Below are 16,370 nucleotides of genomic sequence, written 5' to 3'. Positions count from 1 at the left end.
ACTGGAGCGAATGAATTATGTTCTCTGCCTGAGTTTCATCTACCTCTCATCATGCCCTGAAATGACAAATATTGGCCTCACTGCCCTCCTCACCCATCCCACAGTGGAAATCCATCATTCACCCACCTTAGGCTGTTTCCTTCTCTGCTCCTTTCGCATCTCTGAACCCAACCTCTGCCCCAAGTCTCTCATATGCCCCTAAAAGACCAGGTTGCAAGACATTTTCTATATATCCTCCCCCACAGCCATCTACTCCAGTTCTGTCACAGGCATTTCCTACCCTATCGGAGAGACAGCCACCTGTGAAAGAAGCTATGTAGACCACCAATTCAGCTGCAGCCACTGTGCAGCATTCTAAGCAGGCACAGCCACTCACATGCAATCTGTTTGCATGAATGGCCCCCATCAAACTGTGGCCAAGAGACAGCTAGAGCACCCAGTTGCCACTTGTGCCATGTAATATGATGAGCTTGACATCAATGGCTGCTTACAGCCCATGCCATTCTGACCTTACCAGAAACACCAGCTTTTTTGAACTGCTCAGATGGAAACTATCCCTGCAATATATCCTTCATTCCTGCAACCCTCCTGGCCTCAACCTTTGCTAGCCCTGTTCTCCATCCTCCAGCCTCACACACACCTTCTACCCACCCGGCACAGACATCTTAGTCCTTCCCCTTTCTACCTCTATCCTCCCCCCCCCTCCCCACCCTTCTATCACCCAGCAGATCTCTCCAATGTTACACAATCATCCTGTTCCCATCATATCAATGCTTCCAGAGACAGCACTTTCCCCAACCCCTATTGTGCTATTGCTCCCCTTCTCCAACCCGTACTTATACCGTACCTTCACTAATGAAGATCAACCAAAACCACTACTCACCCCTGTGTGAACACAGTGTCCAGGGAGAAAAGTGGTGATACATACATGTGTCTGATAGCTAAAATCTTGTAGTGTAAAAATGTGTGTGTGTATGGTTCAATATCTCCTCTAAATGGGTTTCTTAGTTAAATATGATTTACAAAAAATGGTTCAAATGGCTCTGAGCACTATGGGACTTAACTTCTGAAGTCATCAGTTGCCTAGAACTTAGAACTACTTAAACCTAACTAACTATGGACATCACACACATCCATGCTCAAAGAAGGATTTGAACCTGCAACCGTAGCGGTCGCGCAGTTCCAGACTGTAGCACCTAGAACTGCTCGGACATTCCAACCGGCTATGATTTACAGATGTTGTGTTGTCTATTATGGCTAATTAATCATCATGGTCAGATAACCCATTTAAAACTGGATGAACACTAACTAATTTGTTGTTATACCCTCACATACAAAAATGTTGTCTGTTAAGGTGGTACTGTGGTGCACAATAATAAATTACTATATCATGTGGACTCATTCAAAAAATTAATCTCAACATCCCAACTCTCACTTACTGTCAGGCATGGGGCATAATAGGCATATGGTTTCAATTTTGTAAAGAACTTTTGAAGATTTTCCTACAGAGCTCTGTAAAGCTTAATAATTAAATCTGTGCGATTACAAAATTTGCTTCCATTTGTTGTTCTGCAAAAGAGCTACTTGTGTTTATATGGTGCTCAGTCTAGTAAAGGACATCAACTAATTCCTGCTTCCTAGGTCATTAATATAAACAACGTGATTATTAACTTTGTTTTTCAAGTGTCTAATTTTTTGGAGCATGATACTTCATGTAGTTAAGGCTATAGTAGCAGTACTATTACATAGGACACCATTACAGCAAGCAGAAGTGTAACTATAATCACTGATGAATAAAAGAATCCGACTTGCAGATGATTTAAAAAATAAAAAATTAAATCCCAGCTTGTCATGTTATAGCTGTTGAAGTATATTCAAGACATGATAATCTCTAAGGAAAATAAAAGTCTAGATCAGAGTTGAAAGGAAGGTTTCGACTGAGGTTAGTTTTATCTAAAAAAATTTTGTTACTAACAATATTTTAAAGGCAAGGAAATGAACTAATAGCTCCCATTAAGAGTAGGTTCAAAGATGATAATCTGACGTTATAAAAAAATAATTTATTGTGATCACACATTTTATCTTGGCTCCTCTGTGATTGGTGGTTGTCAGTTGAGTTCATGCTGCTCCGGAATGTTTACAGTTGTTACCAGCCTCAGTTACATAACAGTACTGTGTGCCATAGCAATAAGTAGCCATTGTGGATGCAGTGCTGATCTACATGCAGTGTTGTCAATGTTAATTTATATACAAAAATGACTGAAGAAGCTGTACCTGTTCCTTCTAATGATTCACTATCAACTTTTATATGACTTCTGAGATGCGTTAAACCATAACATATTCATTTTGTCCAAGAGTCATTAGCTGGCTGCTCTGGGAGAAAGAGATGGCACTAGTCTCAGCAGCCACTGTGCTACGAGCCAACTGCGAGCTTCAGCTACCAGCATCCTATGCTCAGGGGCCAAATACAAGCACGCAGTCAGCCTTTTATTTAGTGGAATGTTTGGATTACTCCAGAAAAGAAGCATAACAAAAGGTGGAAGGTGATGGGTGTAAAACAAATAAAATGTTAAACAGTTAGTGAGTGAATTGCTATATTTGATTTACAGTTGATATATCTATAACTGAAACTATGAAAATTCAGAATCTTCTACAGCAGAGGAGTATTTGAGTAATTTTGATTTGTAGAATCAGAGATAATAGTATATATTTTGTTGTTTTAGAAAACAGCATGCTTACTTGGCTTTACAGTATATAATTATTTGATGAAAACCATTAAATAACGTCCTTTTAATGGGACAGTTAATCTTATATTTTCTTGAACACATTAGCTGCTGCACTCAACTGAAGAGGTAATCAACTACTGGACATGAGTTACAATTGTGCAGAAGTAGTGTAATATATACAAAACAGTTATACCATATTTAGACAGGACATAGGTTGTCAGGCTATACATCTATTACTATCATAGTTACTGTAGAAACTTTTCATTGGAAACAACATACGTGCAATCTTTTAAGTAACCTTGAGTATATTCGGATTAATGAGTCAAGTGGAATATCTTTATATTGGAAAGAAGGACAGCACTAACCAAGTACAACTTACGAGGAAAACTTTGAGGAAGGGAGACAACACACGTCAAGTGATGTAAAGTGGATATATTTTGACCACTGTGGTTACTCTGACCACTCATACACCAAAGGTTTTACAGCTCTCTGCTGGTTCTCAGTTAGTTGTTTAGTATATACTTGGTGGTAAAGTTCCATCAATATAAGCTAAATGGCACCATGTTGTGCCAGCTTTCTCGTGCAACAGTTAAAAATAACGGAGTGTGTTGTGACATAATTGTAAACAGAAAAGTGTGTTAAAATCATGTTGTCGAAAATCCAACATCATTTAATATAAGGCGTTTTCAACTACATCATATAAGCTACGCAATTAATTCTCAAAAAGGACCCCTGATTAGCTTTTTGTTCACATGTATGTATCTGCCACTATATTATGATTCCTGAGGTCATGTGCATGACTTCTCCGTTTCGGGGTTAGTTTGACCACTGGTCATTTTTAGCCCAGGATTACAAATACAGAATTTATTAAAGACTGCTGATGCCAATGAAAGCTGAAACCAAGGAATACAAACATTAACCACTGCTATGAAGATAAATGATAATTTGTGATTGTTAAGGTGCCTACAACCAAGAAAAACAGATGTCAGTCATATATTGCTCAAATTGCAAGTTGTTGTGGTTCAGGCAGAGATTCAGGTACTACACATAATGTCAAATATCTCTTGAAACAAGGAGTGAAGTTTGTTTGGCCACAAAGTGCCAGACATTGTCTCGATTAATGGAGAACCGATAACCTTAATTCTAACTGTAACAGACATTTTGAGATGAGGCTTTAGGTCTAAGAGACATGAAACCGAAGGTATTATGCTCAGCTAAATTTGGAGCTATGTGTGTGGTACTCCAACTTAGTACCTGTAATTATGTTTATAATTCCGATGGTGATGTATCTCACTTTTATGTACTGTACTAGGTTTTTTCCTTTTATAAGGCTTCATAAAGCGCTAAAGAAAACTTAAGATCAGTTTTTTTTTCCCTCGGTGGTCAAAGTTTCACTGTGTTTTTGAAATACTGACCACAATGGAATGGCAGCTAACTGTTGTGGTGGAAGTACTGGCTGGTCAATGTACCCCCAAATCCATGCTAACTTCGACCACCTACTGTTTTTCCATTATTTTCTCTGCATTTCAGACAGTGTTCTGTACTAATTCATACATAATCTTTCCATAAAAAGCCCCTATTTTCACTAACTAAAATATCACAGACATTAAAATACAGTCATGATAATCCCACTGAGTACCTGGCTTACAGTATGTTAGAGATCACCCATGGATAATATGTCTGAAGGAAACACTTGGCTGAAACCAGCTCAGCCAGACTAAAAAACTCCAAGAACTCATTTGTTGCCCGTTACTGGAAGCACCATTGGTATTACACTTTGTCATGCACGTCACAGTGGTTTGCAGATTATAATTGTAGGTGTAGATCACGACATTCAGGAACATAAAATTACAGTTTTAGTATATTCATCCTGAATGAGAGTCACTGTGTTAACAACTACACCAGTTTTCTGTAAGTAAGACCTCAGCTGTGATGTATCCAGACACTGCAGCCAATACTCTATTAATGACATTGCAAAGCATGCTGAATAATCTGATTGATATTTTTATGTGCCACTGTAACACTTTCTTCTTTTAAACATACCGGTAAGTCTTTTGCAGAATGAATCAGACATGAGCTATTGAGCACTCACTAACACTGCATTCAACCAAAGTAAAAAGTCTCAGTTCTATAATCTTTATGAGCTTATTGTTTACTGAATACACTGTGATGCTACACATACTTTAAGAAAAGTTGATGAAAACAATTACAAGATATAAGATGGTGGTTTGATAAGACTGGTAAAATAGCAAGTAAAATGCTTGTTTCATAAACAACTCACTTCACTTCTTGACATAGTCTCCTTTGAGGATACACTTGCTCCAGAGATCCTTCAAGTTTTTTCATCCCATCAGAAAAATAACCTCAATCAAACTCCATAAAATACTCGTTGACTGCAACTATGGTTTCCTCATTTGATGAAAATTTGTTTTCAGCAACAGAAAGTTTCAAGTTTGAGAACAGGATGTAGTCATTGGGGCTAATGCTGGTGACAGGGGTGGATGAGGAACCAATTCAGAGTACGATTTGCGCTCTTTTACCATTGTTATCACTGATGTATGGGATGGTGTATACTGAATGGCACTTTTTTTTGCACATCAACCTTGGTCTTTTCTTAGCCAAAGCAAGTTTCAAATGATCCAACAATGTGGCATAATTGGGTCCAGTTATGTTCTACATGGTTCCACATAATCTGTTACGATTATTCCTTTAGAATCCGAAAAATAGTGGCCATCAAACTTACCAGCTGACATGATGGTCTTTCTCTTCTTTGGTGCATTTTCATCATACTTTGTCCCTTATTTTGACTCTGGTGCATAATGATGGATCCACATTTCATCAACAGTCACAAATCGGAGCAAAAATTGTTGCAGATTGGGATTAAACAGCCCCAGATATTGTGTTGAAATGTGCCAGATGTGCTTATGGTCAACTGTGAGCAATCACAGCACACGTCTTCTTCATAGTGAATTCTCCATGAAGGATATTATGCTCTCACTCAGTTGAGATGTCTACAATCACAGCAATCTCTCACATTTTTATTCAGTGACCTTGCAGTACCGTATTAAGGTTTCTGTCAATGGTTTCCTTTGTGGTGACCTCAACTGGTCGGCCATAGCACACTTCGTCTTCAGTGCTTGTCCAACTACATTTAAATTCATTAACCCAAAAGTAAATGGTCTTCAGTGATGATGCAGAGTCCATGCGAACTTCATCCAGTTCTGTTTTGACCTGTGCAGCAGACCAACCTTTTAAATGAAAGTGTTTGATAACAGTATGAAACTCAGTTCTCTCCATTTTCTATCACAGTCGACAAACGACCAATGCAGACAGCTATCAACAATTAAATGTATGCATCACAAATGTTCCATTGTTTTATGGAAATTTACCAGATTTATCAAATCATCCTTGTATAATGAAAGAATTTCAGCTAGTTAATTAGTTTCATTTTTCATGAATAATTTGTATAAGTCATAATTATGTAGAATGAGTCGCACTACATGCACATTACATATTCATATGTAAATATGACTACTATTTCCAATATTTTTTTGGGTGTACAGTTGTGAGTTAGTAATTACTACCCACCACCTTCTGCACGGTACAAAAATAGATATTGTCACACAGAACAGACCATGTTGTCAAGGAGAAACTTTTCCATTATATTTTCAAATTTAATTTAGTTGTCAGACATTTTATATCATTTAGTAAGTGATAAAAACTTTGGTGGAACATTATGTCCCTTTTGTGCTAAACAAAACCTTAAAGAGGAGTAATGAATGTCATTTTTCTTATGGTATTGTAATTATGTACATCATCACTTCTTTTGAACTGCAGTGGATCATTTACAACAAACTTCATGAGGGAATAAATATACTATGAGGCAGTAGTCAAAAGGACTTACTCCTTAAAAATGTGTCTACAAGGTGGTTGTGAGTGAGGACCAAATGCCACAAACTTAGCAAAAAATGAAAAAAAAAACACAAATACTTAAAATATCTTTAACACTGCTTACTCAGTAAAAACAAACAGATACTTACATAATGGTATAGATCTCTTGCTGCCTTAAACCTGACTTCATGGTGTCGGGACTTCAGTCCCGTCACAAACTGTTGCATTAATGTATTTGACATCTTGACCCCTCAGTGTTGCCTATAAAAATGCACCCAGATAATTACACAAAATTAAGAAGTATTCTGAGCAATAATGAGAAGTTAACTGCATTACTTATTCATCACACACACACACACACACACACACACACACACAGAGAGAGAGAGAGAGAGAGAGAGAGAGAGAGAGAGAGAGAGAGAGGCACATATTTGTAGCTTATGGTTTCTTATGTCTATGGCACACTCTAAAAAAGTCTTGCAATTATTTTGTGTGACTTCAGGAACTGTATAATTTAAGAGACAGGTAACTCAATTTCACAGTGGCACAGCTTTGTTACCTGTTTCAAAAATGTTGTCTAACTTTTGAGTCTACATGAGAAGATAAAAGAATCATCACTCATATTCCCAATTGTGCACAACGATGTGTTAAAAGTCATGTTAATTTTTCAGCTTCTCTTCTAATTGTTATTGCAGTCTCTGGTGATAGAAGCGGAGAGAGAAAGGGAGGGGAAGATGTTTCAATATCTGCAAAAACAGCACAATATGCAAAAAATTCAAAATTCTGTGAAATTAATAAACACAGCAACTTAAATGATGTTTAATTCTTTATGGAAAATAGCTGCAAGATGATGGCAGATTCATATCACTGACCACAAAGAACAATGAAATCTTCATAACACAGGGAGAAAAACATGGCTATCAAAAGTAGATCCATTGGATTTGCATACTTCACCAAGAGACAGTGCTTGCAAAGTCTTAGAGATTTGGTCGCTGAAAACAAGTGACTCTTCTCACTACCTTGGTATTTCAACCACAGTACTTAAATCTTGCTGGCTTGGAAGTGGCGCTCTGTAAGTTGTTAACACTGTAATCAGTCAATGTGACAGTGTGTGTGTTGTGTGAAAGAGTGAAATAGCAATGGTTACTTCTATTTACACAAGTGGGGGTACATAAAATGATACCTACCTACAGGTAAGCCTCCCTCCTCCCTCTTCTCTAAAATTTTTTGAGAAAGTAGCTTCTAAAGAAATACTTCTCCGACATTAACAGTTTAAAAATTGCTAAGTTTAGCTTTCATAAAGGCATCCTCTACAGGGAAAGCAATATATTATATCAAGAGTCCCAGATCTGCTCAAACTGAACAATAAAGTTAACCTGCTGGTATTTTCTGCGAATTTGTCAAGGAGTTCAAATATGTAGATCACAAAATTCTACTAGGGAATAATCATCTTGGGGTTGAAGCTCTTTTTCTGTGTTTGCTTTAACAATACGTATGTTTTTGTATAGGGTCTGCCTTTAGCAAAACACAATTTTGTTTGTTAATCCAAACATGTTTCACTGCAGTTGCAGCATCTTTAGTGGGCTTTTGTTTCTCATCTGTTAAAGATAATGATTGCTCTTTACTGTATGTATACATGTACCTATTAGTTTTTAAATAATAATAATTACAGATATTTGAAAAAACATGTAAATTATGAATTCATACCTTTTCACCACATGGTATGGTTTTTCTGATGTGTTGTGTTTCCACAGTGTTCTACAGTGACTGTTTTGTTCCACAGTTTGTCATCTGAACCACTCACATCCAAATTATGATTTGAAATTGTTATTTCTATGCCTGAAATTAATTAATTCATGTATGCGTGTGTGTGTGTTTCTACTTACATAATGTTTCACTTAAGTTTTCTTTTTCCTCTTCTTCATCACTGTCAAACACTATATACTGAGTCGCCACTGTTTACAGCTGGTAAACAGTGAAACAGCGACAGTGGCAACTCAACACACACACACACACACACACACACACACACACACACACACACACACACACACACACACAGAGAGAGAGAGAGAGAGAGAGAGAGAGAGAGAGAGAGAGAGAGAGAGAGAATTAATTAATTTCAAGTGTAGAAATAACAATTTCAAATTGTAAATTTGGATTAAACAATTTATCTACTTTAAGGTGTAAGTAGTTGCAGATGACAAACTGTGGGACAAAACAGTCACTGTAGAACACTTTAGAAACACAACACATCAGAAAAACCACACCATGTGGTAAAAAGTTATGAATTCATAATTTATGTATTTTTTCAAATATCTGTAATTATGATTTAAAAACTAATAGTTACATGTATACAAACAGTAAAGAACATTCTTTATCTTTAACAGATGAGAAATAAAAGCCCACTGAAGATGCTGCAACTGCAGTGAAACATGTTTGGGTTAAAAAACAAAATTGTGTTTTGCTAAAAGTGGACCCTATCCAAAAACATATATATTGTCTACTAGGGAAATTAAAATTTCGTGAGATTAAAGGCAGCCGCTTACACTGATGGAGTCATATGTTAACAACAGAAAACAGAGGATTACATTAGCAAATGATAACAGACCAAGAAAACAAAATCAGAGTTGGGAAACATTAAATCTGGAGTCTTGAATTGTAAGGTATTTGATCCACTCACAATCTTGACTTACATGAATGATTTGTCAAAGGCTTTAGAAGAGTCTTCAAAAACAAAACAGTAATGTATCTGATGATACATATATACAGAAAAAGGACCAAACACTTAAATACTTGACACAGGCATGTCAGTATTGAAAAATGCTTACAACTGGTGCGTAGCAAACATCAGAATTGAGCAATTTTGGCTGTAGTTTTGTGCCATAATGTAATGGTGGTGAGATTTATTATGTCGTATGCATGCAAACAGAAAGAGAACAGAACTCTGGCAATATTTCTCGGTATCTATATGAGTTTTTGGAATGTATGACAGACTAATCTATTTCGGAGCCCAAGGTCTATATGATGACAGGCTAATCTATTTCGTAGCCCAAGGTCTATATGATGGAAGGTGACAGTTTGGTCTATGAGTTAGCAAAGGGATATCAATCACTTCAGTTAAACTAACTTCTAACCCTACAAAAAAACCATGTTAACACAATTTCAAACAAATAAAAAATACTTACAGTTAATAGAAGGAGATTAATGGGCAAATAAAATTCTGTGTGAAATTTCCAGGCACCCAGATGGATAACAAACTGAAGTGAGACAAACAGGTGAATAAGTTAACCTAAAGCTCAGTGTTGACAAATTTGCTCTGATAAATTTCTTTCTCTCTCTCTCTATCTCTCTTCCCCTGTGTGTGTGTGTGTGTGTGTGTGTGTGTGTGTGTGTGTGTACATAGGCCTATATTCGGTGCAAGCTTTCACTCAATACTCTCCTACTGCATCATCTTCTGAGGCAAAGAGGCTAAGCTAAGAAAAAATAACATAATCAATTTATAGAAGGCTGCATGAAGTAGAGCGCTAATACATGCCCAATGATATTTGAGGTCAGTAATAAGAGTGAATTTAGGTTGGGCTACAAAATATACTGTCATAATACTAAAAGTGAAAATTATTTGTATACAGACTATACATCTATGTCTATAGTACGCATAGGAGTTCTATATTCTACTGAAAAACTCATTAAGTGATTGTCAGCAGGCATCAGGCAGGAGGGCTGAAAATCCCAAATATTCAAAACTAAAGTAAAAGGGTGCCTTATTTGAAATTCGTAAGAATATTTAAACTTGAAAATGGAAACTCCAAAAACACTTATTTTCATATTAAACAGGTTCAACTCTAAATGATCTCTCAATGAATAAATAAATGAAATGAAAACAAGAACTGTTAAGTTTGAAGTAGGCCCTATAAAAACAGCAGGTAAGTCGTGTACAAGTAATTTTTTTTAATAACTAGTTTCTATTTATAAAATACACTAGAAGTAACTCCTGTAATTATCAGTTTGAGTAGATTATCACCAGTAAAAATTAGTTGCTAGTATATTTTACACAAGTAGTCTGCAGTAGCTGCTTCTGCAAATCAATGTATAATTATATTCATTCCAGATCTCTGAAGGCCCTCCATCATCAGAATATATGGAACACAATGACTGAATGAATGGACCAGAAAAACTTCAGCTGCCTCTTTTTTGTGCAATGGATGCCATGTTTTATAATACTTTGATCCCTAATTAAGTATCATCTAAAACCAGCATTTTCTATGTGGAAAATGATACAAAGTGTTCAACAACTCAGAATCATGTGACAGGACAAGTTTGGCATGTTGCTACAAAATAAGAGAAGATGTGTTACTTGTATATATTAACACGTTCCATGAGTATGCTTCAGATGATAATTAACTCCTTAACCCCTCCCCTGCGAAAGAAACTGTACATATATCTGTAACAAGCCACCAGCAAATCTAGATTACCTGCAGGATCAAAATCAACTGCTGAAAGATTAAGATGTGTGAGATGCCCAACAACTCATGAGTAACACTGAAACACCCAGTGCCCAACTACCGTATCTTTGCCTCCAAACTAAGACTTCGCTGCTTTAATAACAAGACCTTGAGTGACTCAGTTACTACACTACTGTGGGTCCCATGAACAACATGAGCCATCTGTATATTTCTTGGAGTATGACAGCTTGTCACATTGATGGTGTTTGGGACGTTTATGGAAGTGTATGTTATAGCTGTACAAACTGATTGTACATTTTGTTTATAACACATTATTTCTTTAGGCTGGTGGGGGAGGTGTCAATTCATTGGAGGAAACAATCTTTTGGACAGTGCTGCATTGTATGCTGTCAGAATACATTCTTATGTACAGAGCTTGTAATGCAAAAAGGTGTTACACACCAAACTCACTATTTAGAGCAAAAGTTTCAAGTTCATTGTAATTTTTGTAAGACAATTCCAAAGCACTTAATTTTGTGAGAATTACAAACGTTCCATCCTTGGTAAACTACCTGCTTATACATTTTCTTCCCAATGGCCTCTTCTGTTACATTTTTAAAAGATGTAAGACTGGCTGAAAGCTACAAAATATATTTTAATTTTACCCACAATACTCCCAGCAGTCGTGATTACACTGAACACGTAAGAGGTATAACATGATAAAGCCTTTCATCAGAAATATTTCTGCTGTATTTCTTTTATGCTCAATACTCATGCCCGTACCTGCAAATTACAAACGGAATTTGCCTCCAGGCATTAACAACTACTAATATCTGTTACTGTAGCTGATGTTTATTGTACTTCCTGAGGACCTAAAATATATTTTCGGATCTCTGCAAAAAACATTTGTTTATGAAATTTCTTCGGTTTTGGCCTGTATGTTAAACTTCTGTTGTGGAGTGACATAGTGTGCAATACATTTAAGAATAGGCCTAATTATACACATATCTTAAAATAATAGAAACATGATGCCCCGACCGGTGTCAATGCTGTCAGTCAAAATTTACTTGGTGCATAGTATCAACGCATACTGTTTCGTCCCCTTACCTGTAGATAATGTGGTGTAACTCTTAGTTTTTTGAATGAATTAAATTCGTGGAGGAAAATTTGGTCTCCCTGACAAAATTTATAAGGGGTATTAAATACTGTAATCCCAGTTAAGAAAAAATACGTATTTTCTTTAAAATACGATTTTCCGAATGATGTATCGCACGTCGTATGCGATACATCTTTAATTTTTTTGTCTTCCGGATAAGTACACTAACAAAAACGTCTAAGAAAACCCAATGTCAATAAACATTTCAAAGATATTCGACCATAAACGAAAATAAATACGATGCATTCGACAGAACCCAATCATAAATTCAAATTTCAGAGATAACGTAATATTTGAAATATCTTTGATCACTGTAGAGTTTTCGTGTAATTTGTGCTGAACTTGGAAAGTAAATTCTCAATCTTGTCAAAAAAGGAAATGTGTCGGTTTTTAAATGTACATGGAAATATTTATAAATTAAAAAGAAACTTTTACATACGGCTGTTTATCTCAACAAAAAATATACAAATAGAAATGGGACAGAATAAAAATAATTAAGTTATTCAGTATATTTTTATACGCATCGTTAAAGAATAAAATGTTTCATTTTTGTATGAAAAATATATTCACAAGGATTAAAAACAAAACAATTTTTCAACAGAGCGTTCGTTGTATTTTTGCAACTTTTTAACGCTATTATATTTCATATTAGACGAGTTAGGTGTTGCTATGTGATGCCCAATTTTGTGATTAAGTGTTATTGCCGCTTAGTATCATGGACAAAGTAAAAAGTAAATCCAACAATTACTTGTTTTTCGTAGCCCTATATACTTGAAGTATGTTCAGGTTTTTCCTGGAATATATTAAACAGTTATATTATGTTATCACAATACCTCTACTGGAAAAATATCTCGTAGGATGTTAGGACAATTCATTAGGCTTTCCCAGCGATCTGTTGACATTTTGAGGAGTCGGGTGTTCTGCCAGGTATCAGTATTGTCTGTGTACAATATTTCAACAACAGGACTCATTGTTTTCTTCAAACATACCTGCTTTTCTCAGATAGCATCTGATGAAGCCAACATTTCACACTGTAGAAACATTGTGCATGGACAACACTGATATTCAGCAGAACACTTTACACTTCAAGTTGCATTTCTGCACTTTTTTCTACACAGCTTTAGCTAACATTTTAATTGTGTAAGTATCTTTAACAAAAATTAAGTATTGTAGGAAAATATTATTTCAATGAACCAAATTTATATAAAATTTTGCAAACAACAAATTAAATGAATCGCTACAGCAAATAAACAACAAGTAGTACAAACGTTCTAAAAATCTGAAAGTAAAACAATAATCTAATTTTTTACTTCAATTTTTTTAGAAAATTTATACAATCTGCACCCCAAAGTGGAAATCACACTAGGCGAAGAACTATGGTACAGTACACAGATAACACTGGATAGATTAAGGAGAGGAGTTGCAAAATGTAAAGTAAATATGATTAGGTGGGACTACTCTGGACATGATCGTGTGACTGTGGAGGAACACAGATGTCTGAACATTTCCCCATGTTCCTAAAAACGTAGTTTGCTTGGACAACAGAATATCTATTTTTATGCTATGACAAGGCTCTTAAAACTGCAAGTTTTGCGAGAAGGGAGTTTAAATGTCCTTGCTCAGACACAGAAAGGAAAGGAAAGCACATATGAACCCACTGTGCATTGGTCTTAGTATTGTGTATAATAAAGAACAGATTTTATTGTTCTTAATTAATTCTTAATAGTGAATAAATTATTAAATTGAAATAAAAGATAAAGGGCTATAATCAAGAGACAAAAAAATATTCCTTTCAGAAATTGAGTTTTTATTATAATTTTATTTTTCTTTTCCTTGTGTTGAGTGACACTGAAGTCACATTTAGCAAACATCATATTCTTTCGACAAGTTATTGTTAGCTAAAGTTGACAATCTGATTATGCACTCTCTGGTATTGTCGTAAATATCATCAACACTATTTCGATGTTTGGATAAGTACGTCTTAAACCTCATTTTTACTAAAAAATAAAAAAAAACATGAAACTAATCCAAATAAGAAGTGGGAGTGTACATCCCTGTAATAGTGATTATAAACTTCAAAAGTAGAGGCAGCCATGTGCACATGTTCTGTTGTGATGACAGACAGGTATGGAAGAGCTGGCGTGAATGTTTTGACAGCTGAGCATGGAGACTGAGCTGGGCAGAACTCATTAGCCGCACTTGTGTAGTGGTGTCAGCAATAAATGGCAGCTCCATTAAAAGGTAAATGACCACATGGTCAGAAAAACGTGGGAGTGCAGCCTTTGGTGTGAAACATAATTGCGATGGCTGAATTGAGTGCCCAGAATAATTATCAAATAAAATTAACTCCAACAAAATATGGACACAACTAATGGGAAAGAAGCCATTACTATGGTTAGAAAGAAAAAATTAACAAAATCACATGATGAAAACACACACATGATCTGAAGAGTAGTATTTAAATTACTTCAAATTAAATGTAGTATATGTAAATTAAAGTTTGAAATTAACATTGCGATAACGCCATAAGCGATTTTCACAAGCAAAGTGTCTATGAATAGTCAACATTGAGCATTAACGGACGATCATAGTAGATTTTTCATAAACATTATCTATTTTAAATTATAGACTAAAATGTGAATTCCATTCATAAAAGTGTGAAGTTGCAGCTGAATAATAATGGAAACATTGAAAGTAACAGCAGGATCACGAAATAGATATAGATAGGGAACTTTCAAGTTAGTTTTAATTGTTTATGTACATTAGTGACAACACAATGTAATGTTGTGTTTACTTGAACAAAATCACTATTTGTGAACAAATTATTTAAGGCAAAGAAAAAATAACAATAACAATAGAAAGCTGAGGAAATTTACATACTAACTGATGTGTGATACATATATGCAATATTAAATTTATAATTTTTAAGTATGTTGCAGAAGTCAGATGTGAGTGTATGAGTGTACTTGACTTGCATCAAGGTGAGGGCTTAAACAGGGGCAGCCATCTTGTGCATGGTACTTTTTGGTTCAGATATTGATTCAGTCAGAACTGAGTTTTGGAAGACACAGTATCTATGTTGCGGCAGTAAGTTGTGTTTCGGGTGAGTCGAAATTTTTCTAAGTGTTGGTTTGTGTACTTGTGATATTTCTTTATGTCGATAGTGAATACTCAGAAATATTTTCACACTGTAATTACACTGCACTTTGTGAAGAGTTTTTGAGGCAAAAGCAATACGTTTTTCAGAAGATCCAATCTTTTGGAGCAGCCCTGCTTTGACCATAAGATGATGCATCCATGGCTAACATGGCTAACTTATCTGGGTCAAAGTAAATCAAACATCCACAGTTTAACAATGCTTCTTTCAACGGCTGAAATGTGTTCTGGTATTTTTGGACCCCACAAAAGGAACGTGTTTGCCGTTTAGCTGTTTAAGTGGAGCAGCAATTTCCACAGAATTAGGAACAAATATTATAAAAGTTTCCCCATCACTGGTAGATTTCTAATAGCAGCCAAGTGCAATATAGTCTGATGTATACCCTGTGCCTTTATTATGTGATCTAAATAGTTCATTCTTACTGGCAGCAGGAGCACTTTTCCTTGTTGCACTTTAAGCCAGTAGCGGAAAGAACCTGAACAAACAGTCTAAATTTACTACTTGTTCAGTAGGCATATGACATTCGACGACAATATCGTCCAGATAGTTAGTACAAGAAGGGACTTTCGCTGTTAACTGTTACAGGAACCACAGAAAAATTGCATTTTCTTGCCATCCTTGCAATTCCTGAGCAACTTGCTCACATATTGCATGGGTATAGGTCATGTGCGAAAAAGTAGCACCTTTGCATTGTCCTTTACAGTGACGTGTACTTGACAGTCTTTTGCATTTCCTTTACCTGATTCAGATAGTTCCTTGTACTTACTACACAGGTTCGAAACGTTAGTGCACCACTGATCTGTAACCCATTGTTCTGAATGCTCAAATTGAACAAATCAATCAAACCCAAGTATGTTTGCATTGCAGGGAGACAAAAGAGAAGTAGGCTGCTGTACCAGTAGGATACTGATTTCGGAATAAGTGCCCTTATTTATAAGGAACATATAAGCACCAGAGTCCAACTGGAACTTAATTGTGTTATGTTCCAGTTTAAA

General features: G+C 35.8%; 1 protein-coding gene across 4 annotated transcripts in view; it reads right to left on the bottom strand.

Moving 5' to 3' along the window:
• Positions 1 to 12,506, bottom strand: part of LOC126337021 (serine/threonine-protein kinase mTOR) — a 236,436-nt gene extending 223,930 nt beyond the window's left edge. For 2 of the 4 annotated variants that reach the window (XM_050001292.1, XM_050001294.1), the window contains exons 1-2: positions 12,170 to 12,506; positions 6,767 to 6,878 (exon numbers count right to left, since the gene is read on the bottom strand). In XM_050001292.1, coding sequence (XP_049857249.1) covers positions 6,767 to 6,859 — 93 coding nt within the window. In that variant the 5' untranslated portion in view covers positions 6,860 to 6,878; positions 12,170 to 12,506. Of the gene's footprint in view, positions 1 to 6,766; positions 6,879 to 7,176; positions 7,364 to 7,489; positions 7,688 to 12,169 lie in introns of those variants that run through there. The other 2 variants (XM_050001291.1, XM_050001293.1) reach the window with 2 other exon arrangements.
• Between the last annotated feature and the right edge of the window lie 3,864 nt (positions 12,507 to 16,370).

The sequence above is a fragment of the Schistocerca gregaria genome, chromosome 2 (assembly GCF_023897955.1).
Source record: "Schistocerca gregaria isolate iqSchGreg1 chromosome 2, iqSchGreg1.2, whole genome shotgun sequence".
Classification (NCBI taxonomy): Eukaryota; Metazoa; Arthropoda; class Insecta; order Orthoptera; family Acrididae; genus Schistocerca; species Schistocerca gregaria.
Note: the sequence above shows the minus strand (reverse complement) of the source record. Positions and strands in the feature narration are given on the sequence as shown.